The sequence below is a fragment of the Clupea harengus genome, chromosome 19, assembly GCF_900700415.2.
Source record: "Clupea harengus chromosome 19, Ch_v2.0.2, whole genome shotgun sequence".
Taxonomy (NCBI): Eukaryota; Metazoa; Chordata; class Actinopteri; order Clupeiformes; family Clupeidae; genus Clupea; species Clupea harengus.
The window spans coordinates 26,188,796-26,214,660 of record NC_045170.1 but is presented as its reverse complement, the minus strand read 5'-3'; the positions used below and the strand labels follow the sequence as shown (position 1 = coordinate 26,214,660).

Below are 25,865 nucleotides of genomic sequence, written 5' to 3'. Positions count from 1 at the left end.
ACGAATCATTGATCCAAAGACTCGGTTGTCAGAAGAACGAATCGTTCATCTCACGGATACGAGTCTTTGGATCATTTTTCACGTGACCTGCATAGGCTCAGCAAACAGAAATGATTCGTTCATTTTGACTGGGTCTTCGGATACGGATCTTTGGATCATTTTTCACATAACCTGCATAGGCTCAGAAGAGGAAACAGAAAGGATTTGTTAACCTCGTTCACTTTCGCGTGACTAGGTTTAGTAAGACGTGAATGATATTTGTTCACAAGTAATAATTACAGGTTTCGTTATTTGAACTTTTTTGTACTTTACTTACAGTTCAGTGCAGCGTAATGTGTGATAATAAATGACCATTTCATCCAAACTTTCATGATATATTATTTGAATGCAGGAATGTCTTTTAAATTAGCATCCGCTGGTTTACATGCACTTACATGAGAATATGATACGTGCTTGCAGTGGACGTATTTAGGCCAGGGACTTGGCTATAGAATGTTGAGCAACACCGCCCCCCCCCCCCCCCCCCCCTTGAAATGGACGAATGACTCGGAAAAAGATTCGTTCATTTTACTGAACGAGATTCAAAGATTTGAGTCAGTAAAATGATCCGAACTTCCCATCACTACCGTATAGCTTCGTAAAAGTTAACAAGTCAGTTGAGTATTGAGCCGTATAACTTATCACAATTTTTTTTAAAAAACAATCGTTTAAAAGTCCTGGTATTAGACAATAACTTGTATGTATACATGTCTATGTTTTAAACAACTAGAGTGAATGACGAAATCACTTCTGGTTTCTGTACCTCACCAGCCACGAACCTCACCGCACGTCACTGACTGTACGTTTGGAAATAAATCAAGTTTAAGGGGATCTGAATGGCCCAGCAAAGAAACCCTGATAGCAGAGACATCTGGGTGTTCAATGGCTTTTTTTATATAAAAATTCTTTGTCTTTTTGGTTGAGGACTTCCCACAGTGGCCAATCCTCTTACTGTCACATGCAAGTACTCATAGCCAGCAATCTAACCAATATAACAACTGCCCAACCTACAGATACAACAATGCGCAACTGGCTGGAGACAGCTGCAACACGCATCGCATGGTGTCTCCGGGATCCGTAAAGGCACTTCTTGACAGTACAACAGGCGCTGTCTCTAGCCCACAAGTGCTAAACACTATAACATGACTGCCAAATTATAAAACCTGAGCAGCAGGATACAACATCAACAAAGCTGTCTTTGTGAGCATTTCACTGGAGTTTTCAAGCAGGGACCTTCCTCCATCAGTCCTTGGTTGAATTAGGACGACGACACAAGAATCAACAGTGGTGTCCGGCGTCCCTAACACACCCCTACCATACTCATGATGGGTTAGAATAAATGTCACTTCCAGAGATGATACAGATACAACTCAAGATTTCACGTATTTCAGTTTAAGTTCAGTTTAATTCACTACCCCAAGTAGTCTGCCAGCACCTCAGCCCCAAAAACTGGCTTGCATTTTCAGCAGCCTCAGACAACACCTTTAAAGTTCCTTTGAGTGACCGTCCTCTAAAACCAGAATCCAACAGAAGTGTTGTGGTTGATTTAGCTTCAAAGCCTGTAAATCCTATCTCTTGTGTTTTGTGTGGGCTTGCCAACCTCGTTGCCTAGCTTCCGCTACCAGTTCTGCATACTTTAGCTTCTTCCTTTCAAATTACATCTGCAAAGGGAATTGTTAACTCAATAAAGTATATATATAAATATATATATACAGTATATAACACCATGTCTCGTCTCATAGCAGTCACAACAATACATTGTGGAACTTAAAGTCAACAATCTCCAGTCCCGCCCTTTGCCCCATTTGCCAGTCCTGTTTGACCGTTCCTGGTGCCCACGTTCTTCCTCTCTCGCACAAAAGAAATCAGTGCTGTCCCCGTCATAAACCGGCAAAGAGTTAATTCAACTTGTTTATTCTCAGACAGTTCTTGTAGTTCTTGCTCGCAAACAAAGCTAGTTATCATCTGCCTCCTCTGCAGAAATGTAGCCTTAAGGGTCTTTTAAACTCGGTTTTTACGCGGAAACGTACGCACGTAAGATACATAAGCGCAGTTGTTTTGATTTATAGTTCCTTTAGGGTTGTGCGTGTTGCAAAGCGATTCAACGCCAAAACAGTAGATGGAGTAACGTTTTTTTGCCTACCCCATGACGCGAATGGAAAAGATGAACGGTCTATTAAGTATTGTATTTTATTAATTTGCCTGTTGTTAACCTTTCCTGCTAATCGTAGTCTGAGATTACAGGGGAGACTTTTGTTTACTGCTCCAGAGCCGAAGTGATCTATATTCTTAACTCCAGGGTTATCTCCCTTTCCCTTCTGAATGTTGAGTAAAGTAAGCGTATTTATTGCAGCGAGACAAAGGAAAATGAATACATTTGTTACACGAAATACAAATGTTGGCAATTCAGTACCAGTGGCGAAAAAAGACAGATCACATGATGCAGAAGTTTGTTTATTGATACATATTTTAATGACTGCCACAGCGCTGAATGAATTCGCGGTCATTTGAGCGTCCTTATAAGTGTTTAAAGAGGGTTTGTAAAGATGCTCATATCTTCGGACCTCTTCTGTTATGTTTGTTCATAATCAACAAGAAGAGGCTTGTGAGACGGTCTGCAGGCTATTCATGATTCAAAAACATTCTAGTCTTGCCTTGGCCTTTAAAAATGGCGGTATTATGCTATGAAACCGGAAATGTGAGACTCCTGAAAGGATGGGGTTAGCAGCCATTCACAGTCTTTGCGGGCTGCGTGGGCACGCCGTGGTTTTTGTTGCATAGTGAGAAATTTTGGCGGACGCACTTACGTGTTACGTGACTGCTTAAAGGGGCTTACAACAGCGTTTATTTAACTTACGTGTTACGTTTCTGTGTAAAAACCGAGTATAAATTGCACTTTACCCCATAGTCCAAACCCTGCTCTTCCACCTGCCCAATATCCCTACGCTGTAATGTGCCTTGTGCATGTTGAACCGCTTCTAGTGGATTCCACTTCCTCCCTGTTTTCACCGTTGGAGCAGGGGTCTTGACTAATGGATACCTAGACAGTGACAAACTCTACAGGCTGGTCTTAGCACATTTGAACTCTTCGGTCATTGGTCATTCGGTCATTGGTAACTCCAATATAAATTTTCCATACAAGGTTATAGCACTTACACAATGTGGCACCCCACGCCATTTCCTAACTGCCTTATTCATGACTTTCTAAAATTTCTCCACCTCTGAAATACCAACTTCATATAGTCATAAGGCAACCTTACGGAGAGCAAAAGCCCAAACTGCAAGCACCACGTTTCAGTTTACCAGGCAAGAAGGTTATATCGATACTCTAGCAATAATGGATAGCCTTAACAATTAACTCTCTAAGCTCTGAAATCTGTCCTTGGTCATTCAATGTGGAATTGTACCACCTGTCTAAACTCTTCACAGGTTATTTTTTCAATAGAAGGAATCACCTCACAAACAATATAAAACTTCTCTTCCACCAGATTTCCCATACTGATAGAAACACTTCTACATTTGCCTGGTTTCACTTTCATCCTTGCCCATTTCAAAATGTCATTCAACTTGGCTAACAGCCGATGGTTAATGGAGCGGTTGTTGTCAGTGTTGTCATCCATACAAGCTCAGATGGGAGTCATCCTGCAGCCTTTCACCACCAACAAGATACCTTGTTGCCTTTAGATGCCTTTATAATTACCTCCATTTTGAAATGGTACATTCTGCCGTGATACCAGTCTCCAAATTCTGCCAGGATGTGGTGTAGTTACTTGTGTTAAAGCATAACTGAATGTCCTCAAAATATGCCCTGTCTAATGCTGAAATAGACTATGTAGCACCGATCCAAAGGCATTCACGAGATCAACAAAAATACCACACGGAGGTCTCTGCCCTCTGTCTTTGCTGCTTGAATTTGATGCCAAAATTCCTTTTAGACACAACACCTGGTTAGAGCCGAGAGAATGCAACACATCTCTCTACCTGGGTTGGTCATTGTTAATTGGTGAACCTATATCTCCAATTGGAGGAATATCTACCAGTAACACGAGATCCACATGCCTCTGATTGTCTGTATGTAGCTGTTGAAGATACTCCTCCAAGTTCTTTCTTTTAATTCTCAAACTTCCCGTTTTCTCTCGAGTGAATTAAGACTTCACAAGCTTCAATGGATACTTGTAGAATGCAAGCATAGCTGGTTCTTTCTTTTTTTCTGTCGAAGTAGCTCCACTCTCTTAAAGCCCCATTCCAGAACAATGTAGAGGTGTGGAACTCACTTTTACACCACTGTTGTAAATACAAACCGCACTGAAGGATATGGAACCGGCAAAGACAACGGCAGATCCCGTTGTGAAATTATTGTGCAGCATGTAGACTGACAAGATGGAGTAATATCACAAGCTTTTACACAAATATGACTCTGCATTTATTGTGACATCGGAGATAAACACTACCATAACAAAAAAATACAAAAGTTTAGTTTTTATGTTATATACATTATGTTTATACACACAAAATGGTAGATTCATCAGCAATTGCACTTCCTGTCCTCTTGTTCCTATCAGTCATCTTAGCCACAGCAGCTACAGATAATGGGATCAACTTGTCAAATACAGCCAACTGATTTTCAGTTATGTTCATATGATTTTTAATGATATAGAAGGAAAAGAATATGGCAGACATGCCGTGGGATTGTCTGTGTTGTGCAGGCTCAGAAGGTGATGGAGTCTGTCTTGTGGAGGACCCTCATGAGGTTCCGAGTCGTGTAATATGGCCGCAGTACAGTGCCGTCATTACGCTCCAGGTCATCCACTGTGTGGGAAAAAAACATTCATATAACATAGTATGTACACAACCTGTGCAACATAAACTAATAACACATGAGCATTGAAACAACATGTACAGTTGTATAAAAACAATAATAAAAGCTCTATACATAAATGTCCGTATAGTAATCGTAGAGGGAAAACATTTCTGCAGTAGTAGGTATTGCAGTAATAAGACCATGTGTCTCACTTCTGTGATATGCCCTTTTAATGCCAGTTCCTATTAAAGGCTTAATTCAGGGATATATGACCATGTTATCAGTAGGAGATAATGAAACTGTTAGGTCACAAGTGGAGTAAGCAAGCTTTTAGTTTTACCCATATTGTGGAAACAAGTTCTTCAGGAAAACTTGTTTTTATACTATCCAAGCAAAAAGTGGAAGTCATGGAAATCTAAGAAGATTTGGACTCTTTGTTTGTCCTGTTGTGATGTTGATGGCAATTTTCACCCAATTAAACTGAATGTTGGGTGGGCAGAGTGGCTAGTGCTAAATGTGGTTGTTATGGTGACAAAAGGGTGAGGAACGTAATAGACATGAATCGATACTGAAACAGGTACTCACTATAGCAGATGAACAGTGTGTCCACACTCGTTGTGTAGACACTGAAGAAGGCCTGGGCAATGAGGTAAGCTCCCACAAAGACAACCTAAAAACATACAACCCATATTAAAACCACTTACTTGAAATATGAACCTCAACTGCAGACTTTGGATTTGGCATGTATAATTATACAGACATACATAATATATATATATATATATATATTGAAGCATCAATATCACTTTAATTTTTTTTGTAATATTTTTTATCTCTTATTTTCTTGTTTTATCTTGTTTTTATTTGTTTTACTTTTATTCCTTTTTATTTATTTTAGTTGTTTTATTTTCCAACAATAGTGACCGACGATATGACAGTTAGGCGCATTTAGATATACACATATTTATACACATACATAGTTCTTGGTCTAATTTACTTTCTACTCAGTTCTTTCTTTTAGTTTCACATTTAGTCAAGTTCTATATATATGTTGGATCTAGGTCACAGCCTAGAAGAGGCATGCAACATTGCAGTTGTCACTCCAAATGAGAAAGATGCTGTCCCCACGGATTATGATAGTGATTGGTCAGATATGGACTATGGGGATACAGGGCCATTTTCCAGCCAGGCTGTTGAATGTATAAGATGAACTTATGCAAACAGATCATGACAGGAAAATGATGAGGACATCAGTGATGAGGACCTCCCCCTCAATATGTGACAGAGTTTGAAATGTGTTCATAACTGGTACGTATATATAAGAGTTTTAAATGTGTTCATAACTGGTACAGTATATATAAGAGTTTTAAATGTGTTCATAACTGGTACAGTATATATAAGAGTTTTAAATGTGTTCATAACTGGTACAGTATATATAAGAGTTTTAAATGTGTTCATAACTGTACTGGTACAGTATATATAAGAGTTTTAAATGTGTTCATAACTGGTACAGTATATATAAGAGTTTTAAGTGTGTTCATAACTGGTACAGTATATATAAGAGTTTTAAATGTGTTCATAACTGTACTGGTACAGTATATATAAGAGTTTTAAATGTGTTCATAACTGGTACAGTATATATAAGAGTTTTAAGTGTGTTCAAAACTGGACTGGTACAGTATATATAAGAGTTTTAAATGTGTTCATAACTGGTACAGTATATATAAGAGTTTTAAGTGTGTTCATAACTGGTACAGTATATATAAGAGTTTTAAATGTGTTCATAACTGGTACAGTATATATAAGAGTTTTAAAAGTGTTCATAACTGGTACAGTATATATAAGAGTTTTAAATGTGTTCATAACTGGACTGGTATATATAAGAATTATGACTGCATCTAGGAGAACTCACATTATATCACATGAGCTCTAAAACAAATAGCATGGGAAGAACATTCGTACATTGTTTGTAAATTATTCTATTCACAACCTGTAAAGATTCCTGGTTGGTTTAGCTGTGAGGAACCACGTTTTCATTTACAACTAGATATGCATTGTATTTTGAGTTATTTATAACTTCATCTGATGTCCTATTCACATATTACAGTATTTTTTCATTGAATTAGCACAAGAACAAACAAACAAAACAAACAAACAAAAGAATGATTTTGAAACGAGCCGTAAGAGTAGCAACACTCACAATGATTGGCACACAGGCGTAGTTGAGTTTGCTCGCCTGGAAAATGGTATCACCTGGGATTGCGATGATGCCAAATGTCACCAAAAATGCCAGCACACCTAAAAAGAGGTAGATATTTCCAGTATTTTGAACAGGAACCATCATCTACCAGTCCAAGTTTACTCACCAACCTTGCTTTATGTAACTGAAACTTGCTGTGATTGCTTTAGAAAAGCTGAAAGAACAGCAGAGTTTCTCTTTACAAGGGAATAATGTTTTCTTACCTACTGTACCCACGACCAACAGTTTGCCAAAGAAAAGCAGCACATCTGCTACACTATCCAACGCCTCCACACTGTGAATAGAATAGGAGGTTATCTAAGTGTCTAAGTATAATATCTAATATAATAATAATAATAATAATAATAATATAATATCTAAGTGTGCTGTCAACCTCTGAGCATTTGCTTGAAACTTGGATGCCAAGTAATACTATTTCAGCGAGATGTATCTACACATTCCTCATTGAAGATATTGGGTTCATATCATCTCCATCACACTTCAAGGCATGGTCCCAGAGAGTCAGGGGGACCCCTAAACAAGCAGCATAAACATTAGGTGCTCAAAAACCATAAACAAGAAACCCTACCGTAGGATATTTCTCTTCACGAGCCTGTGTGCTTGCCTGGCTGAAACCCAGAAGCTGTACCCATACACAGAAACCTGTGAAGCAAGCGAAGTTCAATTACTTTTCCAAATAAATCTCTCTTCGCTCTCTGTGTAACTGTCACAGGGCATTTCTCTAAAAGGCTATAGAGCATTGACATTTACAGACTAGGGCTTGACACATAATATCACTGACATGACGCTACAACAGAAATGTGGCCTGACAAAGACAAATCCTCATCCTTTATCTGGATGGTCCCCTACAGACTATCTACAGATGCTCAGATTATAAACAAACTGTTGAAACTCTGTTAATGACGATGTATCGTTATGGTTAGGGTTGGGGTTGGGGTTGGGTTTGGTGATGTTCAATGAACAATTAGAAAGACTGAACTTGAATTTCAATTTCATCTGTAAAGTTTCTGTAGGCGGAAGTGTTACCAGAAAAACTGACCATAACATTGGCGTTTGAGCTCATGATCTGTAAAAAGGAATTCAGGAAGCAGTATGTGCAATTTTTGATGCATTTGGAGATCGGGTTAGAAGATCCTGTTGGAAGACATATCAACAATAAACACCACAACCTAATGATCATGTTAATATCTTAACAGTTTGCAAATACTGTATTACTGTTCATTTTACAGTGGGGTGAGAAAAGTAGTTACCTATGCTTTTACGAAACAAGAATTCCAGAAAGATCCGAGGCGGCTGGAACAATGGGAGAATACCAGCAGCAAACGCCAGGGTTCCTACATGGAACCTTCACATTGGAGAAAAAAGATGAATTATCAGCCATTTATATCAGGGCTCAACAATGATCTATAACATTGCTCTTCCTGATAAGCCATCCTTCTGAGCTTCAGTAATTATCACTGTAACACTTCTTTATTTGAGTGACTCTGAGTGAGTGAATAACTGAACAACAGTATTGGATTTATTACATCAGGGCTGAAAATCAATATGTTCTCATGTAGAAATTATGTAATTTTATTTATGTTACATTCTTCACTAATGTTGTTCTAAATGACTTATGTATCTTTGTCAATGTCCAGTTTTATTCTCTTTTTAACATCCCATTTGTTAGTTTTGAGGGTCTTACTGTAAGTTGCGGATAAAAGCCTGGGACAGCGGGCTGGGCGGGATATCTGCAGGCTTGTTAAAAGCCCAGTAGTAGGAGGAGAATGTGCCCGCCAGTGTACACTGCCCCAGTGTGAGGAAGAAGTTCACAGTCCACAGGAACAGCAGCAAATTGATTAGTTGCAGGTAGACCATGGTCGTCTTGAACAAGCCATCATACTTGTAGAACATACAGTTTGCCATTGAACAGAACTTTGAAGAGTCAAACGTCTGGACAGAGAGGATTGGAGGAAAAGCAAAACAAGAAGAACTCCATTAGGTTGCATTAAGTGTTCATGGACCACACATCTCTACAATAGGTGCATTAAGTCCTGGAGGCATTAAGTGTTCATGGACCACACATCTCTACAATAGGTGCAAATAAGTCCTGGAGGCGTTGAGTGTTCATGGACCACACATCTCTACAATAGGTGCATTAAGTCCTGGAGGCATTAAGTGTTCATGGACCACACATCTCTACAATAGGTGCAAATAAGTCCTGGAGGCGTTGAGTGTTCATGGACCACACATCTCTACAATAGGTGCATTAAGTCCTGGAGGCGTTGAGTGTTCATGGACCACACATCTCTACAATAGGTGCATTAAGTCCTGGAGGCGTTGAGTGTTCATGGACCACACATCTCTACAATAGGTGCATTAAGTCCTGGAGGCGTTGAGTGTTCATGGACCACACATCTCTACAATAGGGGGCCTGACTTCATGATATGTATAAGCATGCTAAACTATTAATGTGTACAATATGAAACCCCCATAAACCCCCTGGCCTTGCCATGTGCATAACTGTAGTCATCAGTTTACATACACATGCTAGAAGTATAGTTTCAGAAAGGAAGTGGGACTCACATTTGGAGAACAACTCTGGAGGCCTGTAATAGAGCTGCAGTTTCCAGCGGTGTTGAGTGCCACCACCCTGTAAAGAGGGACCCCGGAAGTGGCTAGAAATCTGAGCAAGGTCAAGGTCAAGGGTCGTAAACGCAGAACACAATAGTGGACTGTCATGCTGCGCACTGACCAAAAAAATATATATACTGTATATATATATATATATATATATATATAGTAATTCCACAGTGAAAGGATACAAGGAGGTCATTCCCCAGTAGGACAGACAGACCAGCAGCAGCATGAAGGTGATGAGTGGATAGAATGCCGTTGAGGTCACATAGCTAACTACCCTGTATTTCAAAAAGCGAGAGGATAGTTAAATACATTACACATTGAAACATTTGAATCATTTACAGTAGTATCTCTATCAGTCTTAGTTAACGCAATCAAAGTCAAATTGTGACCCTTCTAACAGCATAACCCACTCATTTGAATTAGGATTAGATTAGTAGACATATCACTGATATCCCATGAGGAAAGAGCCACCGTACTTGTTGGACTCCTCTAGAAGATCCACAGCAAAGTAGATACTCTTCCCAAGGCTTATGAGCACAAGAATAATTATGACCTCCATCACTATTAAGATGATCACTGTCATGGAAAAAAAGTTTGTTTAGTTCATTTTATTCTCTGTATTGGGATATCTGATATTTGTTCTGTAAGCAAACAAAACAGTATATGAAAGTTGTAAATATTCCAATTTTATACATTATATGACTCACTTAAAGCCAGCCAGGTCTCTTTGAGTTGAAGATAAACACCAAAAGATGAGTTGAAGTTCAGATTACCGAGGGACGTTTCAGAGGTGAGGTATTGCTTGTACACGGAATGGCACTGGTATATTCCTGAAAATAGTGTTATGATACACATATAGTCTATATTATGATACATTATGTTAAAGTGAAGAATGACTTTATTGAAGAATGACAAAAATGCTTTTACAGATAATACTGTACTGTATTTTCATTCAAATACTGGCACTGCACATATTGCTAAGGGTTCTGCTACCGATTCCTCGGTTTTATATTCATGTAATCAGGTCCTTACTCTATAATCAAAAATATTGTCAGGAGCAGCACAGTTCATACCGTACGCTCCGACACCCATCACTCCGAGGATGACAGTGAAGATCAGTACAGATGCCAAGTATCTCAGCAACAGAAGGAAGACAGCACTGACCACCATGGCTACAGCAAGACATCTGAAAAACAGAGAGCTTATCTTTACATTTACATTTAGTCATTTAGCAGACGCTTTTATCCAAAGCGACTTACATATGTGCGACTTACAATGTATACACATTTTACATTTACACAGATGGCACACTGCACATCAGGAGCAATTAGGGGTTCAGAGTCTTGCTCAAGGACACTTCGACAGGGAATCAAACTAGCAACCTTCTGCTTACTAAACGACTTCTCTACCTCCTGTACCACTGTTGCTTATCTGAGGTGACAAGCCCCGTGGACATCTGAACTGAAGAGCTTAACATTAACAGGGGCTGGGAACTTACAGTAAGATCCAGTGCAAGGACATGGCAAAGTCCTCATAGATCCGAACCCAAACACCTCTGTTATTGATGACTGTCATTATGTCACTGGGAGAACAGAAGGAAACACAGAAGAGAGGGATTTTTCTATTATGGCAGAGATATTAGGCAGAGCTGTACATTTTCATCTGTGCTTTAAAGTCTCGTTTTGTTTAGGACATTGTGCTGACTTGCACTGACTGATTGTAGTGTTTGTGGTGGTGGAGTGAATGGCTATTTGTACCTGGTGGCGTTCATTATGCCAAGAGCGGTCTCATTGAATGACTGTTGATTCGTTACGGTGAAGTTAGGGGTCTTATCCAGTAAAACTGAGTTTGTGAAACACCTTCCAGATACTGGGGAGAGAAACAAACAGAGAAACAGAGAGATGTGTGTGTGTGTGAGGGAGGGAATATTCCCATATTCCCATATACTCCATGCAATCTTACACACAACTTACCTGCTTTTGTTGGAGTATAAAAAGACGGACACAGGTCTCCATCGAGGATCTTCTGGACAGTCTTCATTGTGGAAACATAATTAAAAGAGAAATGAAGAGAGCACAAATGAAGAATGGTTTAAAGCAGCATGCCTGCACCAGTGGTGCCCAAACCTTTAATGACAGGCCCCCCTTTGACATGAAAAAATATGCACCCTCCCCACCACCACAAATATCGACATTCACATAATACCTGCAATTTAAAGGGATACTTAGGGATTTTAAAGGGATATTTAGGGATTTTAAAGGGATACTTAGGGATTTTTCAACCCAGGGCCTATTTTTAGATCCTTTTGTGTCCAAATTTGTACTAGGGACAAATACGATCTATGTCTGTCCAATACTGAACTACAACGCAAAAACTGGCATCCGTAAAATGGCTATACAATGTAATTCTATGAGGCAAGGCAGCATATCACAGTAAACCACATGTTATGACAAGGGTCTGACAACGTGGAAAGGATCCCTACAGAGATACACCTGCATCTGTTTACGTCAGTAACTGTAAAGAATCGGGAGAGAATGACTGTTTGTACAGTCAGTGTTTTACATGTCCGGATTAGTTGATTATGGAAGGGAAGCGCTCTCCAGCACCACATGTGCCCCCCCCCCCCCCCTGCTGTAGCCCGTAGGGGCCGCCCCGCCACCCACTTTAGGAGCCACTGCACTAGCCTTTGTATTACCAGATTGGTTGTTTCCAAATCCAGGCGGGGATCACAGTATTCCTGCTGGAAATGGTCTTTGGGCTGAGCGGCAGGGGCATAGGCAGCAGCTGGCAGCATCCAGTACTGAGAGGGACACTTTTCGACACACACCTACAGATGAGAGAGACACCAAAGAGGGGGCAACATGGAGAGAGAAAAACAGAATGTGATGTCACCTGATGACATGGAAACCAAAACAGCCTACTGATAATCATTTCCAAGACCATATGGATGAAACTATGGCATGTGGAGCAAGGCAGCAATGTGTGAATATTTAAAGGGAAAATTTGGGATTTTTCAACCTGGGCCTTATCTTTAGCTCTTTTGGTGTCCAAACTTTTATTAAGGACAATTAACAATTGAAATCGGTCCAGTATTGAGTTAGAATGTTAAAACCGGCAACCGCAAAACGGCCATACAATGGGTTAATCCTATGAGGCAAGCCAGCATGTCAAAGTAAACCTCTTGTTTTGGCCATTGATGTCAATGTTTGGCCATTGATGTAAATGTTATTATAAGGGTCTGACACCATGAAAGTATACCTACAGAGATACACCTCTGTCTATTTATCTCAATAACTGTAAATAAACTGTAGAAAAGTATCCAAAAAGATCTAAAAATAAGGCCCAGCTTTTAACAATTAGAATAGAATAGAATAGACATTATTTGTCATTGTGCATTAGATACACAATGAAATTTGTTTGTGCAACCACTAATTAAGAGATGTGTGAAAATGTCCACACTAATTGGCTATATGATTAGAAAAGTAGAGCTTGATGTTAGTGGATCATGTGAGACACTGCTGGATTGGTACCTGAGTGGTGGGACATTGGACACCTCCCAGTGCAGCAGCCAGAGCGTTAGTCGATTTGTCACATTTCAGAAGGTCAACGTAGAACACACTGGGCTTCAGTCTAGTTCATAAGAAGAGAGATCAACATCCTGTCACTTCCAATGAAGTATTTGAAGGTACTGTGATATATCTGGGGTGTGTCAAATGAATAAATATACAAATCAAGAATACAGACAAAAGAGGAAATGGCTAAATTCTACAGTTCTTCACCTATTATCACCAGCCCCACAGTACATCCCTGTGGAGTTGCGTGCATGCAGGATGCTTTGAGGATCTCCAAGGAGCCATGCTAGAAGGGAAAGATGGGCCAGTCATAATTGTTGCATTAATGGGCAATTCAAATGTAGGCCTTTTTTAGTTGGAAAGGCCATCCTTATGGTTATAAGCTTACCTGTCACACCAAGGGCAATGTAACAAGCGAGGGCTGCCAGGAACAACAGGAAACAAATAGGATCTGTGCAATTTCTTTTAAAAGAGACAAAGTGATTAACAGGCTGGAGTTGCTGCAAAATGAATTACACACAGTAAGGACGGCCCAGAAGCACTCACCTTTTACGGACTGGTCCATCAAAATCAGGATCATAGGGAGCCACATGCCCTAAAACAATGGCAGAGATTTGTATTGATAAAGAGGATTATTAGTACTGGCTCCCTAATCAAATTAGTCATGAATTAGCCTAGCCAACATAGATTTGTGTTTCATAGTTTTATAATTGTTAGTTCCTTTTGCAGCTTAGACAAGCCTCTTTCACAAAAACATGAACATATAGGTCTAATAAGTGTATTAGAAGGATTATTGCTAGTTACCGTCAGATGGCCCAATTATGAGATTAAAAATATCAAATGACCAACCATATTTTCTTTAACGGTTTTCCTTTGTCATAACTTATTATCTTTATCTAGTACTATCAAGAAAGTCCATTAGGCTAAGAATAGTCAAATCGAATTAATGCCATTGTAGAACTAATGCCACACATTTCTTCTACATACCCTCTTCCATTTTTGTGTCCGTCATTCGTAACAGCATCTAATTAATGTGCCCGTTTCTTTAACAGGACTACTGGAGAAACAAAAATGCTCTGTCAGCCTGGTGGTAGTACCTTGCTGCATAAGATACAATCACTATATGACCACGACTGATGCACCTGGGTAGTTCATTGTGAGGTCATAGGTTTACCAACATAGTTATGTGACGCATAGACATATATATGTCTATGATGTGACGTGTATTAACTGATGGATATGAGTCGCGCATGCGTAATTTTACCACAGCCGGTTCGGCTTCAAAAAATATGGCGAACAGCAACAGTTGAAACTCGAGCTCCATCAGCGAATATAAATGTATCTGTAACATAATTGTCGTGTAGTGTATGTTTCATTGGAATGTTGTAGATATATCTTTGATACGTTTGTTATAATAGTGTTTTTTTTGTGCCGTCTAACGGCAAGCTAACGAGCTAAGTTTAGCCATCACTAGCTTAATGTGTCACCAATTTCACAAGGTGAACAGAGGCTAACCCTATCTAGCTTTACCAATCAGGGATTGCAAGTGTTCTCACAACAACCACGAAGTCATCTTAACTTACCACATCGATTACCTAAGGATTTGATAGCATTTTTTTGGCACTAGAGTTTTAAGACATTAAGTTTCAGAAACCTCGGGGTGTGAGTTAGAGTTGTCTGTAGCCATGGATACCACTCGAGAGTCCCTGGCGTTGCCTGAGGCTAGTGACACTATTGTAGTCCATTCTTTTTCTGCTTCAGCATATTGGTAGCAACATCTTTACGAGGCAAGACAACAGTTCGTTACTACACCAGTTACGTTATAACTATATGTTAACTAACCAAACCGTTTTTCTGGGTTTTCTGCAGGCGTTGTTTCTTCACACCTTATTTTAACAAATTTTGCGAAAACCCATTTATTTTTCCATAGGGATTTTTTCTTTGGAACCAGGAAGTGTTAAAATGCTATTTCTAAAAACGACATACTTCTGGTCGACTCCCATACTCTACTGCTTTACTTGTTTACTGAAATAAATGCTTTCTTTCACCAGCCAAAGTGGCAATTCTTAAATCTACCAGCCACTCATTTTCCACCAGACACTATTATGTAATCGCACCTTTGTGTGTAACTTAATGGAACATTCAGACAGCATGCGTTGCATGAGGATGACAGTGGGTGTGTCTGCCGCATGGGGTTGTTTTGATAATGGAGATGTTTATAGTGAGATTGACAGATCAACCAATCACGCCGCCAAATTGTAACTATGATTACCTGAGATTAATTGCAAATGAATGAATTGCAATGCAAGTAAGTCAACTTACCTTGACTGGAGGTCGTATATAGACCATGCGCTATAGACCATCATATTTGACAGAAACTTGAACATCATCAAAGGCTGTGCCCTATCCTGGTTTAGATCCCACCTTTCTGATCATCAATAATTAGTTAATGTCCAAAATAAGTCATCCTATCACACCAGAGTAAGTTATGGTGTTCCCCAAGGCTCGGCCCCTGGACCCCTGCTCTTCTCCTTGTACATGCTACCCTTAGGTGCTGTCATTAGGAAACATGGCATCAAAAATCTTGGTGTAATTATCAACCAAGACCTCCTACTTGACTCACTCATAAAACAGATCTCAAAGAAATGTTTTCATCAAACTTTTATTACGTCACGCCTAGATTACTGCAATGCTCTCCTGTGCGGATGTAGCAACAACTCAATACATTTCTAAAAAAGAGCCTCGTGCTTATACAATCAGCTGCTGTTCGCACACTACAACAAAAAAATATATAAACATATCTCACCTATACTCGCCTCTGCCCTGGCTCCCTGTCAAAAGTAGAACTGATTTCAGAAATATGATGAGGAAGTTCTCCTTCTAACATACAAAGCCCTAAATGGCCTAGCTCCAATTTACCTCAAGGAATTAGTTGTCCCCTATTCCCCACCAAGATCTCTTTGTTCCCAGAGTGCGGGCCTCCTTGTATTACCAAGAATATCAAAAAGCACAATAAGAGGCAGAGACTTAACCTATCGAGCCCCCCTCCTGTGGAATAATATTCCTGCTTCAATCCGAGATGGAGACATCCTTTCCAAATCGAGACAAAAGACATACATTGAGTGCATCCCATAGTCATGAATAATGCATCAAAAACCCTTCACCTGTCGTAACATTCTTCACTTCTTCTTGCTGGCCATGTTTTTATGTTTAGCAGGAGTGGGATACAGACAGCGCAGGTTGTACCGTAACGGAGTGCCTTGACGAATCCCGGGTACAGCATACGGCACGTATTGCGGCTGTCGCCAGCCAGTTGTGCACTACTATTGTTCCTAACTAAAATTCCCCATGCACCAGGCCAGACAACATTACTAAACACATCTCATCACAACTAAACACATAGTTTAGCACACACAGACAGCGCATGTTGTACCCCTCAATGAGTGCCTTTACGGAGCCTGGGTACAGCATGTGACGCGTGTTGCAGCAATCGCCAGCCAGTTGGGCACTGTTGTGTATCCTGCCACCCTTGCAATCCTGGTTCTCATGCACCATGTCAGAAACCATCGCTAAACATACCTCATCAAAACTAAACATAAATCAAATTGCCATGCACCTTGCCAGGCAGTCTCTCTCCCTCTCCTTCTATATCATATTGCTAATTATAATACTGATAAAGTGTCCATATTACCTACTGTTAATTGCTTACCTACATTTATCTCCTTATCTATTTAGCAAATTGATGTCTACTAACCAAATGTTCTCTAATGCTGATTGAAACAATGTTCATCACCATATCCATTAAGTACACATCTACACGTATTGGCAGCTGAACTCCATCCCCTCACTTTGTTTATATCTTCCCCTTCTAGCCTAGACTTCCCTCGCTGTGGGATGCTGCTGTAGTCTCTCCATCTGATCTATTTGTAGAAACCCTCGGCCTACACATACCCACCCCCACCACACTGTCATACACTTATTCTACCCCATTCTCTGTTCTAGCATTTTCCGGCAATGTAAATATTTGCCACCATCGACATAGTTTTCGGTTCCATTCCTCTACTTACCCTTGTAATAGTAACCTTACGAGCACACTGTATACCCACTAAGCTGTTCAACAATACTTGAATACTCTCTGCCCATCTTTTCCACAACCAATATTGTATGTATCATGTAAATACCATATTATGATTGTATGTATTATGTAAATTTACCACATGTATGCTGTGTACATTTAGCACATGTATGCTAGCATGCTCAGAAACCCTACTGACATGCCTCGATGTTTTTGTATATTTCCCCTAATCCCTTTTCTTTGAACCCTAACCTAAAGGACTCCAAGACTCCCAAGTGTTAAGGTTGCCTTACAGAGTGGATGAAATAGAATTGTCAAATTATCAATCAGCCTACTCTTTTTGTTAAAACGGCATCATTAAGCAAAAATGAAAAGAGATGGTTGATGAATCAAATAGGTATGTAATATAGCATATGCTTGCATTCCTCTGTTTCCATGTGTTTTTTCTATGAAGCATCTTAACTCCCTGTTCATATAGTTCCTTCTTTAAGATTCCAGGCTTTCCCTGGTAACCCCTGTGTTTCACATCCCAACCTGTGCATAAAGGGCTCATAATGTCTGAGGGGAGCCTCGTGCACTTGACAGCCCCACAGTGGAGCAGCCCTAAGCCCTCATGGATTTAGCAGGAACGCCCCTCAAAGTCTGGGAGTCCATGAGTGTGGACATTGGGATTGGGAGTCGTTCAATCTGGATACCGTAGCAAAATGGTGCACACTGTTTTCAGATTGAATGTGTCCCGAGGTGTTTGTAGTCCTGGCTCTGTAAATGGACCAAGCCACACACTATTCCTGTGGCTGCCTAGCAACACGGTGCTACATAAGCACAGAAGGGAGGGGTGTCATCTGATTGGCTGTTGAGCTCAAATATCAACAACTTTTCCCCAGAATTGCTGCTTGTACCTTCAACAGAATGGTTTGAGCAAGTAGGAGAGAGAAGGAGCACAATAAAGGTTTATCAAAGTGTGTATGAGAGGGAGGGTGGAATGAGATGAAGAGGGGGAGGGAGGTAGATAGGCAAGGGAAAGACAATGCTCCTCAGGTGGATTACATTGCGAAGGAATAGTGTGCGTGTATACTCAAAAAAGCTAAAAAGAAAACACACATGGACATAAGGTAATGTAAATATTTAGTTAAGAGAAAAAAAATACATAATTGTGAGTTATACAAATGGAAGATACTTAACAAACTAGCTGTTGGGGGATTAAAAACATTTTTGTTGCCCAGGCTTTATAGCTATTTCCTGAACATGGAATCATTAATGGGTAATTTTGATATATAAATGGAAACTTTGTATTCTAACGCCACACTACATCATTCTTCAAAATATATGAAACTAATCCAGGTCTGGAGCTCTCTTAAGAAACTTTATTTGCATTATGCAAAATTATGTAGGGATAATCTAAACATTTCATTAGTGCAGAGCCACTTGTTCCCAATGTTCTTTAGCAGGAACACTTGCTGGAATCCCATGACTTGGTCCTGATCGGCCTGAAAAGGGAACACACATATTAAAATATACTTGCTCATGAGCTAGCTCAGACCACACACATATGGCCTCCTCAGAACCAAGACGTACAATGTAAACAGCTCTACGTTTCTGGGATACAAACAGACAAAGAGAAAACTAACGGTTACATTTGAAATTTCCTATGAGGGGGAATCGTTTTTCTTGCTCCCCCTGAAATCACCTTAAAATGATGTGGAGACAATCAAACGTCTCAAACGTACATAAGCAACCTCACCTTGAGCTGTCCCATCACCATACTCATGACACAGTTGTCGGGTGTAGGGTGGTGGTCCTGTGCTGTGATAATGTGTTGGATAGATCGGAATGGCAGACTCTACACAGAAGCAGGAAATGAGCCTTCCATCAGAATCACAAATCGCCTTGTATGTACAAACCACTAGGACACTCTCAAATACAGGTGTAGCTGTATACATTCAGCTGTTACTCTTGACACTTTGGGCAGTGGCCCTAGAGACAAATGTATATCCACACAACCTGACGGTAGTTTTACTTTAATCACGAAAGTAACCACGTGCGCAACAGGGGTGAATAAGGACAAATGTTACATGGAAAGTTATGAAAAATCCAGTTGGAAATGTTGATGCAATCAAGTTGACTTACATTTAACTTGGCCATGACGTCGTTTTTCCCCCGCACAGTGGTTCCTTCGAATGTCATAAAGCAGTCATCATACTGAGAAAAAAAAAAAAATCGTTTTTGGCGTTGCCCAAGTTCTGCTCATACAAGTAGTTCACTAAGAAAAAGTGCTTGTTTACTCACGTAGAGGTCCGCAAGCTTGACGCGGTCCGTGTCGAACTGTTGGTAGTATAGCTGTACAAACCCAGCGCCTATCTGTTCCCACAAAGGTTTGTCTCCCATGACTCGATGTCCACTAGCTAAAGCATCAACACAACACGTGTCACTGCTTCTGAACATGTGTCTGCTCAGCTATAAACCCACACTTGTGACTTTTTCATTCAGCGATAACGTCATTAGCTAAACTAGCAAGATATTTGATCAGACTATGATGTATGCTAGCCAGCTAGCAGGAAATGAAAACGACATTCTAACTTAAACACTGCTGTGTTCGGATTCTTAGATAGCTGTCTAATCCTTGATCTCTAGTTGGACAGGTGTCTGACGAGAGAGGTCCCTTCGGGGGAAGGTATCTCAAAAACCGTTGATTTCGAACAGTCTATTAAGACTGTATTAACAGTCTTAATAACTGTATTAACTTATTAACTATATTAAGTACGGCAACATGACGCGGTGTCATCATCCTGTGTGTGCTTATTTGCTAGCTAGCAGCTACTGTTAGCGACCTGGCTAACGGATAAATCGCTAACGAAACAGACTATTTTTGTTAATCAATCATGACATAAGTACATAGTACACTGTTTATTTCTCGGTAACTTTTTTAAAAAATTACCAAAAAAAGCAAAGAAACGTACATCGGTGAATACTTTTGTGGAACTTCGACGATTTCATCCGCCATCTTTTTTAAAATTTGTCTCCGGTTAGGGAATGGCGCAGAGAGTTATGGGTAATACCTGCCGCCATAAGACAGCAAGGCAGCTCAGATGCTCTCTTAAAAAATTACGTATTTCAAGGTATCTTACTAGAGAGGAAGAGAGGGTTTAAGACAATTCGAACAGTCCTTGCTCTCTTAATAGGAAGGAAGGAAGGGAGCATTTTAAGCCAATTCGAACAGGGCGTGTGTGAGCACAGAAACAGGGAATCACGTGGGACAAAATCATTTCACTCACAGCGCATGGACAAGTTAATGCTAACTAAACAAGGAGGATTAAATAAACGGCGTGTACCCCAGATAAAAAAAAAGCAACTCACCGCCAAGCACAAAATCCAGAAAGACGGCCCGGGCCGGTTTGCTCCCCAAATTTCCCGCGACCGGTAAGTGTCACACTAGCGGCAATAAGGTAAAATATAATTTACCGTGTCAGTGTCACAATAGCGGCAATAAGGAAGAGAACCGGATATTCAATGTTGGCTAAAAGTTCGCCTGACAATAAAAAAAAAAGTCCCCAAGAACACAACAGTTTAAAGGGAGAATCCCGGAATATTACAACAAATTACTTATGAAACAGTCGAACAGATTCGTCTCAGATTTCATAATTATAAAATTTTTGGATATGCAATTAATAACAAAATAGGGTAACATGTAAGATAATTAAAAACATAAGCTAAATATGAAAATATAACACATCTTTTTAAGCTAAAAATGAAAATAAAGATTTATTTCCATTTATATATGTAATATATAACATATTCATGTCTATAATTACTTCCTATCAAAAGCCTGTAATTTACACATATCAAGTAACATGATGAAGCATCAAAAGATACTCGCTCATAAAATTCAATTTAGTGAAGAAAATCAGTCGCGTGGACCCTCAATATGGGGGTAAAATGAAACCCTAATAACATCAGTTTTTTAGGAACAGTATAAATGATAAGGCCTGAATGACCTGTGGCACAAGGGCAGTCATGTATTTAATGAGTCATACACTACGTGCCTGACACACACTTCATTAGTCTAGCTATTTAGGATCTGGAGGCCTGGACAACACCTTGAACTATTTGTTATGATCTTCAAACCATTCCTGAACAATGTGTGTAATTTGACAGGGCACATTCTCTGACTGAACAAGGCCAAGGTCATTGGAGAATATTATAGTCATGGGGTGGGGGCGTACATGCTACAACGACCTCAATCAAATGATGCACACACTTTCACAATGCATTATACTGACCCAGTGCTGCAATTAAAGGCAAAATAATAATGTTGTTTACTTAAAAACTTTTTTCTTTAATAAATTCAGTTATGTTATTACAGTTGGCAAATAGAGGTATAAACATAATGTGTTAGGTCATGTTGTCCATTCTGGAAAATGAACAGAAATATAATCAGTAGCATTTGGTCATTTGTGACTGCATAGCAAATTGAACAAAAACAATGTATATGTTATAACACATCATTTTAACGCAAATCCCCTTAATGCAAGAAAAGGTAAGTACTATATATGCAATAGAATTATTGTATAAATCTATTTACAGTAGTTGATATGCAGTACCTATTACGCCAGACATTTCAACTTCAACCTCCCAGCAGACACATGGGACAGTTTAACAGAAAGAGGCACTTGGACATCCATCTTTAAAAAAAATAATAATAATAATTTGGCTACAAAGTTGTACTGGTTCAAACGCCAACTGAAACAAAAGATAAAAATCCAGATTACACCTAGCGCCTGGGTCCATATTGCTCTTGAAGCTGGAGCACCGTGGGGTCTTTCCACAGCAGTTGCTATTCCTCTCTATAGCCCTACAGCCATTACAAATGTTCAGGGTATGAGATGGTTGGCATTGGTCTACACTCCGCCGGAGTGATCTGTGTGAGGAGGGAAATAGTCATGGGTACGGAACACAGCAGGGAGCTCTTGACTGTGATGCTGGGGTCTTCTGGGGCTGGAGGGTTTCTGTAGGGGTGATGACAGAGCGAACATGTGACAGTCTGACACTTAGAGGGCACAACATTACAGACTTAAACTAACTACCATTTATTACTTGCAGGCTGACTACACACTACAAGAGTCTACATTATTGTACATATCCTCAGAACAAAATGATGAGTTCTTGAACACTAGTCACCAGTCACAGAAAATGTATAACATTAAACTCAGCTACTCATTAAGGTGATTCATTAATGTGCCTACTGATCATACTTATGCCAATATTTCAGTGTTGTGCCTTACATTTAGGAATCCTGGAACGCTCATGGTGCGGAAGATCTTTTTGAAGGCTCCGGGTAAGGTCCCCACTTCCCCTTCCGCCTGGGTTACCTGCTCGTCCATTGCATTCACATTGGCACCAACCATCTTCACAAAAGCCTTTCAGGGGAAGAACAAAGCACCTGCATTAAGCACACTACCAAACAGAAGCGGGTATGGGACAGATGGATGACCATCTCAGTGCATCCTTACTTCCAACTTGTCAATCTTTCTATAGATTTGTCTCATCTCTTCCGATTTTCGGTGGATTTGAGGTAGATTCTCGTTGACGATTTGTGAGGTATCATTGCGGATCTAGATAAAACAGATAAAAGATAAAAAAGAACACCAAGGTGGTATCTCAATATGTAATTTCATTGACCAGTTATGTGACTACACTTCACATGTTTGGATCTGACTGTCTCCACAGGGTTTATATTTACCTAAAGATTACCAAGAAAACCTATGTATCCGTAAATTAGAGAGTACTGCCATCTGTTTAACAAAACCGATCTGAAAACATGAGTAGGGCCTAATACAATACAGTATAGAACACAGCACCAAGCATACATATTTTGTTAGGGCAGGTATCACTTACCATATCAAGCATTCCTACAAATTCATCTACTCTTGTGAGCATTTCCTCCAGACTCTTCTCTAAATTAATGATCTGCGGATGACAGAAAATGTACATGAACATTAAGCTATAGGAGGTAAAAGTGTTAAATCCACTACATATCCTGTACACAAGAGGTGCATTCCATTACGTCATTGGCATGCTTCACACGTCCTCGGTCCTCCAGCCTGTGCCCTGGAAGTCCTCTAAGTGTTTTATACTGACGACTGCCGCAGCCGGCAAGACAACAGAGACATCTTAGAATTTGCAGATGACTCTGCTATTGCCTCCTCTACACAGATGAAAAAGATCATGGTCCTGTTGTCTCAAAGGACATGCTCATTGATTTGAGGCGTAAGCCCTCTGTTCCCCAGAGCACAACCAGGAAGGTGCGGGTGGTAGAAGTCGTCGAAACATATCGGTACCCAGGCAGCTTGATTGATCAAAAGTTGAATTTTAACTCCACCACAGAGATGCTTTGCAAAAAGTGCCAGCAACGATTATTTTGCCTTGGTAAAGTTTCATGTTGAAGACCCTCATAACCCTTTTTTACAGATCCTATATTGAGTCTACATTAACATTTTCTGTAATCTGTTGGTATGGCAAAATAGTAAAGGGCAGCAGTAAAATCCTAGGTGCCCAGGAAAGTAACCTAACTGACGTACACAATAGACAGGTCATGCCCACCCCCTCACTGACCTACACAATAGACAGGTCATGCCCACCCCCTCACTGACCTACGCAATAGACAGGTCATGCCCACCCCCTAACTGACCTATGCAATGGACAGGTCGTGCCCATCTCTTCACTGACCTACACAATAGACAGGTCATGCCCACCCCCTCACTGACCTACGCAATAGACAGGTCATGCCCACCCCCTCACTGACCTACGCAATAGACAGGTCGTGCCCACCCCTGACTGACCTACACAATAGACAGGTCGTGCCCACCCCCTTCACTCCCACCTTCTGGCTCCTGATTCCTGCACTTCTATGTTTCATTGTTGTATTGTTGTCTGTTGTATTTTTTTTATCGTTGTCTATGTCTTGCTGAAAAACCAATTGCCCTCCTGGGACAAATAAAGTTCAAACTTGAACTTGTTAAAGTAGGCCTAATTCAATAGAGAAGGTGTCTTTATATGAAGAATACTTGCTGGTTAAAGTAGGCCTAATTCAATAGAGAAGGTGTCTTTATATGAAGAATACTTGCTGGTGTGCCTTCAGGTCTTTCTTCTGCACTTTAATAACTTGCAATCCTACTGTACTCTATTTAGGTTCAAATTCATGTAATAACACATTTAGCCTACTTTGTGAATTTGAATTGAGACCTCAGCAATTGTGTAATTTGGCATTATAAACAAAGAAAATAATGATTATGAATAGTGAAATTAAATGTAGACCTGTGTCAATACAGGTACAAATAATTGCAACAACCCTAATGATTATTTACTGCCTCTGTGAAATCAATTAGGTACTGTAGAATACGTGTTTAGACTGGTGTTAAAATCCTTAGTTTATTATGCTGTATATAACGACAAACCCGTTAAGTCTAGCAAGAGGTAATTGGCGTAAAGTGATGTGTGAGTGATCAAGAACAACTCATTTGTCATGCGTGTCTGTCCTTGATTCCTCCATCCGCATTGCCTTCCTTCCTCGATTCCTTCACGTTTTTATCAGAAGGAGGGTTTAGGACGTAACGAAAGGAAGGAAGGAACAGGATTGACAAATAAAGAAATGATGTACCTACCGTCTGTTCACAACTCGAACGTTTCGGGTGAAAATTCTTCACAGAATACATGTACACATACCAGTAGGCTATTGAGAATGCACGCGACAAACACATATTCTCCGGTAAATTCTTAAGTAGAAAAACAAAAGAGGCACTGTCTCTGCATGACTACTGTCACGCAGTACAAGTTAGCGGAGAAACAGCTAACGTTAACCGTTATGGGTGCACAGTTGAGAGCGATAGCTTTTTTTCACTATCGAAGAAAAAGTCGTAATTAATAAACATTCTTTGACTCTAACCTCATCACTTGCATTGGCTCTGATGTACGCAGAGTAACTTTGAGCGGTGTGTCTCAGGATCTCATCGTCCACGCACTCTAGCACGGGCTCCCCGGAGCTGAAGCTGGGACTCTGAGACACCGCAGCGCCGAAGCTGGGGCTTTGAGAGACAGTTCCGCTACTGAGGGCCTCGCTGACCATGGACAAGCTGCTGGCGCTCTGGGAAACGATGCCGCTATCTCTGCTGACCTCCGCACTAGACTCTTCCAAAGGAGACAGAACAGCAAACCTGTCGGGACGATGGGCTTGAGCCATACTCACACTACAGCTTTGTTTTCACTATGAAAAATGGTTGTGTAGTTGTTTTTTTTTGTGGTCTGATCACATGATGACAGTGGCTCAAAGGAGTCAAAACGTTTTCACAACCGCGTTTCGAAATAACGTCGGTTTGTTTTTACAACTAAAGGCTAAAACCCAGTTTACCATACGTTAAAATACATTTCTCTTTGCATTTATTAACTTTAACCTCACAGTCTGTTAAGAAATACTTGTAGAGGCGAAGTATATGTTTTGTAACT

General features: G+C 40.2%; 3 protein-coding genes across 7 annotated transcripts; all 3 read right to left on the bottom strand.

Moving 5' to 3' along the window:
• Positions 1–2,696: 2,696 nt before the first annotated feature.
• On the bottom strand, positions 2,697–18,362 carry LOC105910265 (choline transporter-like protein 4). Of its 2 annotated transcripts, XM_031585963.2 has the most exons (23): positions 14,878–18,362; positions 14,282–14,351; positions 13,841–13,889; positions 13,683–13,756; positions 13,502–13,580; positions 13,253–13,352; positions 12,418–12,549; positions 11,696–11,756; positions 11,480–11,591; positions 11,221–11,304; positions 10,796–10,908; positions 10,430–10,552; positions 10,199–10,298; positions 9,905–9,997; positions 9,666–9,765; positions 8,785–9,032; positions 8,351–8,445; positions 8,140–8,234; positions 7,669–7,742; positions 7,304–7,374; positions 7,041–7,138; positions 5,426–5,510; positions 2,697–4,848 (listed from the first exon to the last, which is right to left on the bottom strand). In XM_031585963.2, the coding sequence occupies exons 2-23, from the start codon at positions 14,316–14,318 to the stop codon at positions 4,748–4,750; spliced, it is 2,124 nt and encodes a 707-aa protein (XP_031441823.1). In that variant the 5' UTR covers positions 14,319–14,351; positions 14,878–18,362; the 3' UTR covers positions 2,697–4,747. The 2 variants fall into 2 exon arrangements, with proteins under 2 accessions (XP_031441823.1, XP_012694424.2); XM_012838970.3 differs by having other exon boundaries at positions 14,282–18,362.
• A 120-nt stretch (positions 18,363–18,482) lies between these two features.
• On the bottom strand, positions 18,483–20,878 carry nutf2l (nuclear transport factor 2, like). Of its 4 annotated transcripts, none has more exons than XM_012838982.3 (5): positions 20,724–20,878; positions 19,656–19,771; positions 19,497–19,568; positions 19,111–19,209; positions 18,483–18,856 (listed from the first exon to the last, which is right to left on the bottom strand). In XM_012838982.3, the coding sequence occupies exons 2-5, from the start codon at positions 19,752–19,754 to the stop codon at positions 18,743–18,745; spliced, it is 384 nt and encodes a 127-aa protein (XP_012694436.1). In that variant the 5' UTR covers positions 19,755–19,771; positions 20,724–20,878; the 3' UTR covers positions 18,483–18,742. The 4 variants fall into 4 exon arrangements, with proteins under 4 accessions (XP_012694436.1, XP_012694437.2, XP_031441825.1 ...); XM_012838983.3 differs by lacking the exon at positions 20,724–20,878 and adding an exon at positions 20,327–20,385; XM_031585965.2 differs by lacking the exon at positions 20,724–20,878 and having other exon boundaries at positions 19,656–20,177.
• Positions 20,879–21,681: 803 nt separating this feature from the next.
• Positions 21,682–25,676, bottom strand: bloc1s4 (biogenesis of lysosomal organelles complex-1, subunit 4, cappuccino). Its single transcript, XM_012838976.3, has 5 exons — positions 25,309–25,676; positions 23,262–23,333; positions 22,877–22,978; positions 22,649–22,783; positions 21,682–22,372 (listed from the first exon to the last, which is right to left on the bottom strand). Exons 1-5 carry the CDS (start codon positions 25,600–25,602, stop codon positions 22,265–22,267), a joined length of 711 nt encoding a protein of 236 aa, XP_012694430.1. The 5' UTR covers positions 25,603–25,676; the 3' UTR covers positions 21,682–22,264.
• Positions 25,677–25,865: the final 189 nt, after the last annotated feature.